At 50.9% G+C, this 12,005-nt stretch overlaps 1 protein-coding gene across 2 annotated transcripts in view; it reads right to left on the bottom strand.

The window, feature by feature from the left end:
* ITPR2 (inositol 1,4,5-trisphosphate receptor type 2) overlaps positions 1–3,648 on the bottom strand; it is a 450,075-nt gene extending 446,427 nt beyond the window's left edge. For both annotated transcript variants that reach the window (XM_037514200.2, XM_054696343.1), the window contains exon 1: positions 3,170–3,648. In XM_037514200.2, the coding sequence (XP_037370097.1) occupies positions 3,170–3,261 (92 nt within the window). In that variant the 5' untranslated portion in view covers positions 3,262–3,648. The remainder of the gene's footprint in view (positions 1–3,169) is intronic.
* Positions 3,649–12,005: the final 8,357 nt, after the last annotated feature.

The raw sequence follows: 12,005 nt of genomic DNA, 5'->3' as shown, positions 1-12,005 counted from the left end.
ATAAACCAGATCAACTACCTGAGATAATATTATTGCTTAGTTTTTAGCACTTGAGTCAGAAACATCAGGTAATACTAGTTAAAAGTTAACTAGAGAAAAGGGGGGAAATGCAAATCTTTGTAAATGGGGCATGAGCATTTGTCACAAACTAAGAAATCAAACCTTAAAAACGTGGGTCAGAGCCTAAAAAATTCCCCCCACATTTCTAGGTGGAAGGTCCTGAAGAGAAACCTACTAACCTCTAATACAATTAAACTGATTATTTTTTTCAGCTGGAAAGTTCACTGACCTTGAGCCAAAAAAAAAAAAAAAAATCCCCAAAACTAATAATAACAATATATAAATTCCCATGTTTACTTACACAGGGAACATTAAAATCAGACATTCATTTACAGACAGATGCCTATTAATTACCTTGAAGTGCTGTGTAAATTCAGTTTGCATTAACTGTTTTCTTAAACTGAATTTGAAAAACCATCATGCTATCAAGTGTCAAAAGATAAAGAGTTAACCTAGAAATCAGAAATTTTAAGCCTGAGGTTTAGCTCTTCCAAGTTTTTAATGTTACCGGGGAACAAGCTATTTTGGCTACATACGTCTAATGCCTTATCTCCAATCCAGCTCACTGATTCAGTGGAACAATGCACACACCTTTTGAAGAAATTTAAGAGTCACAATCAAACATTTATGTCTTTTTCATTTAGGGTTATAATAATACTCCAGGAGGATGGACACAGAATAAACTCTCCTCAGTCTCCCAAGAGACAAACAGACACAAAGAGCATAAAGAACATGAACAAGGTCCCAAGATACTCAGCAGACCCAGCACAACAGATTTCCAACTATCAGAAGAGCAAGGACATTCATTCAGAAGTAGGCATTGTCTTTCATTCAGAAAGTGAATAACTACCAGAAAACAATATAATGAAAAGCTGTAACTATCATGCTGCTTTAGTTTTCATAGTCCTGAAACCCAAGTTGCAAAATAAAACATCCACTGATTATATTCTAAGCTAGGAAGTCCTTGGTGCTACTCAGCCCATAACATTTCATAGGGCATCGACACAGGCTCCTCCCAGATGAACAAATCCTTAAAACTCTGAGGGCAATATGAGTCCACGGATTAAAGAAATAGAATATCCCATCAAAGCACCAAGTGTCACCAATACCAGCATTTCTCAAGCTCCCTCCTCACCTTTGAATCTACCTGCAAAGAGCTTCCGTAGACTAATCACAACAAAAGTCTGTCAACATAAAAGTAATACTGCACACATTCTAAGGAAACTCAACTTTCAAAACACCAGCAGGAGACACTGAACATGAGAAAGAAATATTTACACAAATGGATATGCTAATTAGAGGGCCAGTTTTATTTTTCTCAAGGTTTAAAGATTATGAGGTGTAATCAGAGAAACACACACTCCACTAGGAGTCTGGAGAGAGGGCCCTAGTTCCAGTGTTGGACATTAGTGTCCTGTGTTCCCTGGGTAAGTGGCTTCATTTCTCTTCCCCTTAGTTTCTCCATCTCTAAAATGAGCAGATGGGAGTCCACAACTATGGTGTCATTTCCTGATTTACCACTTAGAGCCCCAGATACGTCCAGGTACCCAGACATTTACCTTTGCAGAAAAAGACACTATAGAAACAGAAACCTGTCCCCCTATTGTCCAGGTACTAGACTCTGCTCCTACTTGTTTTTATTCTTGTGTCCATAAGTGCAATAAGTATTGCCCACAGTCTCCAAAGGAGTGATGACACTGGATTATGTAACTTGCCCAGGGTCATAAGTTTCACAAGTGGAGAAGTTGGGATCTGACCCTTAGTATTCTGACATAGGACCCCCTCCTGGCCAACCATCACATTCACAAACCCAGAGAATCTAAGGAGAGGAAGGAAAAAATGCAGAGGCCCTCGCAAGATTCTGGGGGGAAAGGCAAAAACCGAAGTCTTACTGTGACTTCTCACCAAAACAAAGGGTAACTAAGGATTTAATTCACACCCTGCCTAAGCACCTGTCCTGCTTGCTTTTTACTTCCACGCTTCCGTTTCACAGGTAAATAGATAAAGATAAAAAAAAATAAAGATCTTAAAGGAATGAAGTCTACCTCCCTTCTTTCATTCATTAGGGGTCAGGCACATATCACAGAAGCTAGGGGAGTATTGGTGACTTCCACATCCCCTGCCAAGCAATCATTGTCCGTTATCACATGGTTGGCTGTCACGGTCCAGGGACACTGCATGTGAAGTCAAGCGCCCTGACACCTAACAGCAGAACACAGCAACCAGCCAGGAGCTGAGATACCAGCTCCCGCAGCCGGAAATCTCCAAGACTGGGGTTAGTGCAGGGACCACAAATACCTGGTCATCAAAATATAGTGAGTGTGCATTACAAGTGCCAATTGGCATTCACCATCAGGACAGAGAACATACTAGTAATCAAGGAAGTCCTATGTAACAATCTTATACACTGTTGTGTTTACATACACACTTCCCCCATTCATAAATCAATTTAAGTCTCTAGAACCCTGCAACTGGCTGAGTTCCAGAAGAGGTCAGGCCCTAGGGAAAGGGAGAGAGCAAGTCTGCGTTCTAGAACCCAGGATGGGCCAAGAGATCTTAGAGGTGGGCAAGGTTCCTGAGCTGCCCCCAATGGCAGAGTGAGGCCCAGTGTGGCAAGGCCATGAGGAAATTACTTCAGCAATGAGGAGCTAGTGTGGAGCTCCCGCAGAGCGAAGCCACACTTTTGGCTCACCACCACACTTGAATTTCATGTACAAGTCCACGCACTTCTACTGGCTGCTCTGACAGGCCCAGCCCCGAGAGACAGGGGCCGAAAGGCCGATCAAGCTAGATGGGGTAAAAGGTGTCTTGTTTTACCTTTAAGGCAAAACACTTTAGTGAAAACCACCCCTGGAGAAGCCCGCGAAGCCTTCTTCTCGGGGCCTGCCTCGGGCTTTGAATCACTTCCTCCTTTTCAGATGCGCCTCTAAGTGTGAGATTATGAAGTTGCTGAGAAGGTCTTGCTCCTCCGGGCAGCTTCCTGCCCCGTGAGCGCGAGCAGAGCGCACGGCGCTGTCCGCGGGCTCAGACCAGGGCGCGCGGCCCCGCCACCCCCGGGCGCAGCGCTTGCCGCGGACACCCAGCGCGAGCGCCCCCAGACCCCGCTTACCCCAGCGTGCTGATGAAGCCGTTGACCGAGCCCTCTGCGTACAGGGACACGATGTCCCCGATGTAGAGGAAGCTGGACATTTTATCAGACATGCTGCTTCATGCTCCAAAGCAGACGTCCCTCCGCTTCGCTGCGCGCCAGCCGGCGGTCCTCTATTCGTGGAGCCGCCGCCGCAGACGCGCAATGGAGCGCCAGGCTGCAGCGTCGAGGGTGCGGCGGAGAGCGCGGCCCCGGCCCCGAGGGATGGGGCGCGCAGTGGCCCCGCGCCGGGGGAGCCCGCCGGGAGCGAAGCCGCAGCGGTGGACACCGCGATGCGCGCGGCCTGGGCGCCTGGAGAAGCCGCCGCCGCTGCTCCCCCGGCAGGTTTCCTGTTCCTTTCCGAAGTTTTCTCTCCAACACCTTTGCTCCTCCTCCCGCCTGCAGCGCTCCCGCCTCCGCGTCCCCTCCCAGCTCGGCGCCGCCAGCAGTCAACGCCGCGCGCCGGGCGCTGGTGCTCGCCGCGTCCCGGGTCCGCTCCGGGGAATTTTGGACCAGGTGTCGGCGCTCATTGGGCGCCGGGGCGGCGAGGAGCCCGGGGGGCAGGGGCGGAAGCCAATCGCAGAGCGGCGGCCGGGGGCGGAGCGGGCCCGGGGCGGGGCCTCCGCGGGGGCCGGGCCACCCGGGAAGCCGCCGAGGTGGCCGTGCGCGCGGACGCGGGGCGGCGCTGGAGGCGCGGCTGGCGCGCGGTGGGGGCGCCGCGGAGGAGCCCGGCCCGGGGGGCTGCGGCCCCCGCCCCCAGCAGCGGGGGACGCCGGGGCCGTGGTCTGCCCCGAGCCTGGAGGCGCAGGGAGGGCGAGGAGCGCGCGGGCCCAGGCCGGGTGGAGAGAGCGCGTGACGCCTGGGAAGGAAGAGGAGCCGCCGCAGGGGAGGGCAGGCAGCTGGGCGACCCAGGGAGACCGGCAGGGGTGCGCGAGTAGGGGAAAAACTGCAAATAAAAGACAGACACAAGGAAGAAAATGACATCAAGAGAGGGGGAGGGAAGTTGGGGAGGAAAGGATCGAAAGTGTAGCTTTGGGCTTCGTCTCGGGACTTGGCTTTGGTGAAACTTGGCTCGTCAGCAGATGTCCAGGTGGATACCAGCAGCACCTGGGGGTGAACGTCCCTTGGCCGAGCCCGCGGTTGTGTAGCCGATGCGGGCAGCCAAGCGCCTGCGAACCCGGGAGGCCCCGCCTGCAGCGCTTCCTTCGCAGCCGAGGAGGCTGAACCTCCCACCCCAGCGCCCGCGGGCCTTGTCCAGGCCGTCTCCGTGCGTCCACTGAGCAGCGCGGACTCAGAGCTCCAGCTGGCCACGTGCCCACAGCTCCTCCTTGACTTGTGTCACCCTCGTCGTAGAAAGTCACTAAAGAAGCCCCTCCCCGCACCGTTTGGGCGCCTGTTAAGATCACGACCACCCCATCAAAAACTGGGGCCTGCTGAGCCCCTCCCCCCACCCCCTACTCCCCCATAAAGCGGGGTTTGCAGACCTGAGCGCGAACGCCTGGCCTGCGGAGAGGACTGTGACCACGTGGTGCAGCCCTCCTGGATTTAAACTTGCTCTGCACAGACATCTTACAGGCCAAAGACAGCTTTGTGGAGGCTAATAATCACGTAAAGGAGTATGAAAGAAAAATAAGAGAAATACTCAGATGATTCTGTTTGGAAACCTTGCAGGGTGGAGAAGAGCATGGTAGACGCAGAATCCAGGAAATGCGTGCGCAGAGCCTGCGTGTGTGGAGATAAACTGGACCGAGTCATGGCCTGGCCGTGCAGCTGACTTGGAAAAGTTATTTAGGAGCTTCTGAGGTCAAGGGAGGAGGATGGGTCAAAGGAATATAAGGGATGGTGGAAAAAATATTTGGTGAAATATTTACTAGTGTGGGAAAACGGTCACAATATATTGTTGAGTGAAAAAGCAGATTACAAGACACATACACAAAGTGATTGGGTATGTTTGTTACCTCTGAGGGACAGCTTTGTGTTTTCTAAGGGGAAGGGGAAAGAAAGCCCCTAGATACACTTAAAGAGAGTGAAAAATGAATTTGCTTCAATATTCCATTAACCAGCCGTGCCTGTTCAGTGTTGAACTTACAGGTAGAAGTAAGAGAAGGGGTATCAGCAGAGGAATACAGTAGTCAAAATCAAGCTCTGGGAAAGGAAGCAGATAAACATACGCTCCTGGGGAATGGGGATAGTGGGAGGTAGGCTGGAAGTGGGGGAGAAGGTGTTGGGGGTACAGGGCCTCCAGTGCCAAACTAAAGAGTCATTTAAATACACAAGTAACATCCCAGTGTATTTCAGTACTTATTTCACATATTATACTTTAAGAACTGGAGACCAGTAAAATAAAGTTCTTCATATATTTCAAATACCAAAGATCCTAAGCAATATTAAACTGAAATATAAATATATATTAAGTATATAAGAAGTTATATATTAAATGTATAACTTTAATATAAACAATATTGCCTGAAATAAACACCTCAGAAAATAAAGTTTAATAGAATGAAAAAGAAAAAACATCCTGAGCCACTTAGAAATGCCTGTTTTCTGACCAAAGCCCTCCTGTCTAACATCTAGTGATGTGACTGCTGGGAGCCTCCAAGACATTAGATAGATGAGCTATTAAAACTCGAGATGGGGGTCCTCCCCCGTGGCGCAGCGGGTTGAGCACAGTGCTAGGAAGCTGTCCGCAGCCTCTGCAGCGCGGGTTTGAATCCCGGCTGACCAGGGAGATATCCTCATGGCGTGGCAGACCTCTCCTGTCTCGCCCGCTGCTCCCCTCAGCAGTGTATTTCAGTGTATTTCTGCATGTTCTGCTCCCCGCTCTGTCTCTGGTGAATTCTCTCACCGTCCTGTGCCTCTTGCCTGCACCACAGCAGTTGTATAAATAAAAAAAAAAGTCTTTAAAAAAAAACCCTCAAGATGGGACAAGATGACCACCCTGGGAAGGAAGGTTCTTCTTATCCCAGAGATGGGTGCATGCATTGGTCAAATTCACTAAGGCTCTTTGTTTCCTCCAGGCGCAAACTATGTGTAGACAACATACTGCACACAGAGCTTGTTTACGCTAATGAACAGATACAAACTCAAAGGCCTGCCATCGAGTGCTTCGCCCAATGGGGTGTCCAGAATAGTCTGAGGACTAGATTGAATGCCACTCTCCCAGAGAGGTTCTCATGAGTCTTCTTACTTCCAGCTTTACCCCTTATGTCAACCACAAGTCAGACTGGGACTGTTAGAGCAAGTTTTTGCTCCAAAGACTGCCATGGCCTCCCATCACTAAGATCTAGTGTCATTGCCAAGGCCACCCAGGCTCTGCAATGCTCTGCCACCTGGGCTGATGCCACCCAGCTGTGCAGGTGTCCACACGTGTGCAGCAGCCCCTGCAGGGAGCAGTACCCCTCTGCACAGCCAGTGTGAGCAGCAGCTGGTCAGTGCCCGCCCATCACCACCACCACTGCCACCTCTCTGACCTCCCCTCTTTGACCTTTGTCATTCTGCCACCTGCCCTCCTTGGGCATCCTTACAGAGGACACACCCACTCTACAGAGGGGCCTGCACCCACTGCTCTCTCCACCCAGACTGTGCTTCCGCATGCATCTGCAGAGCTCCTTCCTTCCTCCTGCAGCTCTCTGCTCTGATTCACCTTCTCAGAGAGCCTGTCCTCCACTCCCTGTAAAAATGCCCAGCCCCTTTTGTACTCCTGCTTCCCTATGCTTTTTCCTTATTACATTTTTAATACCAGCATGTTATACATTTATTTGCTTTTGTCCTGTCTCCTCACGCTAAAATAGAGGTTCTGTGACGGTGGACAATTTGTTTTCATTATTGCATCATTCTGCGGCTGTAAACTGGCTCTTGGCACATGGTAGGCAATCAATAAATGTATGTTGAATGCAGGGGAAGAACTCTCCTCCTGCAGCTCTCTGAGCAGTCTTAGGAGCTGCTGTGAAGCCTGCTGCCCCCCAGAGTAACCGTGCTGCACTGCTGCATAGGGTGCAGGTCACCTCATCTCAGGTTCCCAAGCAACCCTGCCCTAACATGAGTGGGTCCCCAGCTAGAGTCATCAGAGCCTCATGAATATTAAAAGTGGCACATTAGGCCTCCGCAGTGGCGTAGGGGGTTGAGAAGGGAGCTGTGAAGCTGTCCGCAGCCTCTGCAGTGCAGGTTTGATTCTCAGCCGGCCAGGGAGATTCCCACATGGTGTGGCAGACCTTTCCTGTCGCGCCCCCTGCTCCGCTCAGCAGTGCTTTCAGTCTGTCTGCCTGTTCTGCTCCCCACTCTGTCTCTGGTGAGTCCTCTCACCCTCCCACAGTTCTGGTCTGTACCCCAGCTATTGTGTAAATGAAAAAATAAATCTTTAAAAAAAAAACATAAAAGTGGCATTTTAAGCGTGCAGATTGTTAAAGGGAGGGCAGAGAGAGTCAGCATGTTTCAAAGTTCTTTTATCCATCCACCCTGGCAATAGCCATCCCGTGGCCACTCCTTTGGCCGCGTGGACACACTAGTTGTGCAGGCCACACTTGGGAAGATGGGTAGGAGAGTTTGATGGGATTCTGGGGTCTCATACCCAGAACACAGCTTCACAGCAGGAAGAATCTCCGGGCTTCTGGTGGGCTCGGGCCATTGGCTTGAACAGGGTCCTCCACAGCTCAGAATTGAGGGGCTCAGAGCCCAGGGAGGGAGCCCCACTTTCCAACTGGTGGGCACACCCATTTCAAAGTCCCTGTAGTGGCAGGAAGACACAGTGCAGGTTTTCTGATCCAGCAGACCGGGTAAAGGAAGAGTCCTGGAGCCCTCAGTGGATTTTCAGGCTTTTATTGGGATTACCAGGTACACAGCAGGCGGGGGCGCTGGGGGGCTGGGAGGCTTGCAGGCCCCGAAGTACCCCTTAAGGGTGTTGCATGAGTTCCTGGACCCAGTTCCCTTATGCGCATGTGGAGACTTCCCCACACCAACCAGCTAATCTTGGACATTTGTAGGGTGTCTGAGGCTCCAGCTCAGTTCCAATCCTGTCTCGCTGGAGACAACTCAGGTTGCACAGGGTAAGGACTCAGTCTCCTGAGAGGCCACCCTCCATTCCCAATGCCTGTTGCTGGTCCAGCTGGCCACTGTGCTCTGACCAACTGGCTCTAAATCAGAGGTTCCCGCAACCCCCTCCTCAGCTTCCATTAATTTGCTAGAACAGTTCACATAATGCAGGAAACCTGTTTCCTCAATGGATCACCAGTTTATTACAAGGACACTAAAGGACGTGAATCAACATCCAGCTAAAGGGAAGCAGGACAGGGTTCTGAACAAAGGTGCTTCCGTCCTTAGGAAGACTGGAGTCGAGCAAAGTGGCACCTGAATGCACTTTGTTTCCCCAACATGGAAGCTCATCCTTTTGGGCCTTCTATGCAGGCTTCCTTATACCAGCATGATTGACTAACTCACTGGTCACTGATGACTGGTTCAAACTCAAGCTGCACCTCTCTCCTCAGAGGTCCGGGGGTGAGACTGCAAGTTTCGACCCTCTAACCACATGGTTGGTTCCTCATTCACATAAAAAGAGACACCTGGAGACAAGTATGTATGAGAAATAGATTTTGGTCATCTGAATGGCCAAATATATTTTTTCCCATAAATCACAATTCGAAGGCTTCAATAAATATTTGAGAGGTAAATACAATAATACATAACTTATATAGAATTTTTTAATATTTCTGATGGTAACAGCAGATGTCATGAAGTGCAATTCCACCAAATCCCACCCAGCATCTCCTGTGCTGAAACTATGAATTGCTTCAACAGTCATTCTTCCCAAAAAATATCTGAGGGGAGGTAATATATAGAGCAGAGTGTAATATCTGAAATGTTTACTCCTAATGGATTGACGATATTAAAAATAAGTTTCCAGGAAGAACATCTTCCATCAAACATGTTTGCAGGGTAATATATATTCAGTGCTCAGTGGATGTCATCAGATCAATACTGGAATGAAAGCGTTTATAATCTATTATCTATCAACTGAATCTTCCATGAATCACCCTGTAGGGTAAGGAAAAATGTCAGGCTTTTCTGCCCTCCCGCCATCAGGATAGATGATGGATCCTTGTCCTGAATGCATGCCTGATGGCGGGCACCTGGAGTAGGGTGTGGGCATAGGTAGATGGGATTCACCTGGGCTAAGACTGTGCTTTTAAGGGTGGCATCACGGGGACGCCAGCAGCAGCAGAAGCCAAAAGAGAAGCCGAGAGAGAAGCAGAGAAGAAGCAGCAAAAGCAGAGAACGCCAGAGAGCCCAGAGAGAGAGTGAGGATTTGCTGGGGGCTGGGAGGCCTGCCAGCCTCCCGGCCCCCCAGCACCCCTGCCTGCCATATGCCTGGTGAACCCCAATAAAAGACCTGCAAAAACCACTGAGGACTCTGACTCCTCCTTTACCCAGTCTGCTGGATCAGAAAACCTGCACTGTGGTCTGTTCCTGCCTTCTACAATTGGCGTAAGTCGGCAAGATGATCCATGCAGACGGGTATGGAGCCCTCCGAAGATCTGGAGGGACTAAGGAGTAACAGTGTTTGCCTGTGACGACGCTGGAGGCGCCATGGAGGCACAGAAGGTGGATTCGGTCCAGGAGCTGTGGGACGAGACCTCGCATGGAGGAGACGCCCCAGCGGACCAGCCAATGACCCCTGAGGCAGCAAGAATCGTTGGGAAGAGAGGACCAGGATTTGGAGCCTGCCGGTGCTGATGGCAGGAAGAGGTCTAATGGACTTGGACTGATGGACTGATGAACTTGGACTGACAATCCCGCCAGAAGGCGGAGGACCTTGGCAAGTTATGGTTTGTTTGGTTTTTTTTTTTTTTGAGAATCTGGGGGTGGCCAGTGGGCCTTGATGGCCAAAAACAGCCTGTGTATGCCCAGCAGCCAGGCAGAGGAGAAAAGCCAACTGAGAAGGCAAAAGCTGGTGCTGCTGTTAAGTTTGGGAAGCCCTGAGCGGCTGTCAAGCAGCCTGAGTATGCTGAAGCCCTGTGAGTCTCGTAAAATCACCTGTGGGTGATGCCCTGCTCTTTCTCGAGTGAGGGTGAGGAGCTGAGGAACCCGTCCTTGGGGGTCGGGTGGAGAACGTGGCTTGGGGTGGAGCCCAAGCCGAATGCAGAGTTTGGATCCCCGACCCATGTGCTTGTGCAGTGGGTTGGCCTGAGTGCAGGGGTCTGCGAGTCGCATGGGTGGCCATGAAGGCCGAGTGTTAGAGCGACTGCAGACAGAAACCCTGAGGGTCGGCGATTACCCCCAACAGAGTAGAATCGCCAATCCCAGAGCTAGTGCATCCTGGGGGTGGATGCGGTGTGTGGCTTGTAGCCAAGACTACAGCCAGAGAAGGCCAGGAAGCCCGATGGCTCCTGGCGTGTTACAGTAGATGCCGTGAGTGATTCCCCTCCCTCGTGTGAGCAGTGCCTTCGGCAGCAGATGTGGTGGCTCATCTGCTGGTACCAATAATTGTCTTTTGCACTAGGTTGGGGCCCTGCCTGGACTTACTTGTGTTCTGTTGTATTTTGTTATATTGTGATGTATTTGCTTTTGTGGGCCATGGCTGCATTGTTTACATTTGCTAAGAAAATTGTATATATATGTAGATTATATGGCAGAAAACCCTGAGGGGGTGGACTGTAGGGTAAGGTAAAAGGTATCAGGCTTTTCTGCCCTCCCGCCATCAGGATAGATGATGGATCCTTGTCCTGAATGCATGCCTGATGGCGGGCACCTGGAGTAGGGTGTGGGCATAGGTAGATGGGATTCACCTGGGCTAAGACTGTGCTTTTAAGGGTGCCATCACGGGGATGCCAGCAGCAGCAGAAGCTGAAAGAGAACGCCAGAGAGAGTGAGGATTTGCTGGGGGCTGGGAGGCCTGCCAGCCTCCCGGCCCCCCAGCACCCCTGCCTGCCATATGCCTGGTGAACCCCAATAAAAGACCTGCAAAAACCACTGAGGACTCTGACTCCTCCTTTACCCAGTCTGCTGGATCAGAAAACCTGCACTGTGGTCCGTTCCTTCCCTCTACATAACCCCTCTCTCCTCCTCCCTGTAATAAATATCATTTTTAATATGTAACTGTTTTATGGAGCAACCAGCTTCATGAGGTACAAATAAAAGACAGGTTCTCAAGTCACTCAGCAATAGTGAAATTATATGCTTTGCTCCTTCATAATATTTCACACACACATACATGCATGTGCATTTGCACACCCAGTCCAGCCCCCTTAAAAACCTTGGCTTCATCTTGCCAGGCCTCCTTCGATCAATGGGGCCACCATAAGGAATGATGTGGTCAGTTTCTTAACTCCCACCCATGCATTTTCCCACTTGAGCTCCTTGGGTGTTGGAATGGAGAGGGAAGAAAGTTTTGTAGGGTACGTGAGTTAATCAGGATTTTTACACCACTAGCCTCTGTGGCCTTGATCATGTTAATGCAGAAGGCACTTGGGAGCATGGGTGAGGGGCACACATGCCTGCTTGTGGACACCTGGGGTAGGGGGATGCACGCATTTGCAAGAGTGCACACCTGAGCGTAGAGGCCAGGGTTATCAGGGCAGCGTCACTCAGGATGGTGACGAGAGGACAAGTGACTACAGAAGAGGTGAAGCCACGAGAGAACCCCAGGGAGAGCCCAGAGAAAGAGTGAAGATTTGTGGAGTGCTGGGAGGCTCAGTTGCCTGCCTGCCTCCCAGCACCCGTCCCTGCCTGGCCCATGCCTGCCTCCTTGCATGCCAGCCTCCCTGCCTGGTGTACCCGTGTACCTGGTTCCCTGAGAGAACATTAAAGCCTGAAAAATCCACTG

The sequence above is a fragment of the Talpa occidentalis genome, unplaced genomic scaffold, assembly GCF_014898055.3.
Source record: "Talpa occidentalis isolate TD23 unplaced genomic scaffold, MPIMG_talOcc4v2.1 talOcc4.16, whole genome shotgun sequence".
Lineage (NCBI taxonomy): Eukaryota > Metazoa > Chordata > Mammalia > Eulipotyphla > Talpidae > Talpa > Talpa occidentalis.
This window is presented reverse-complemented; position numbering and strand designations above follow the sequence as displayed.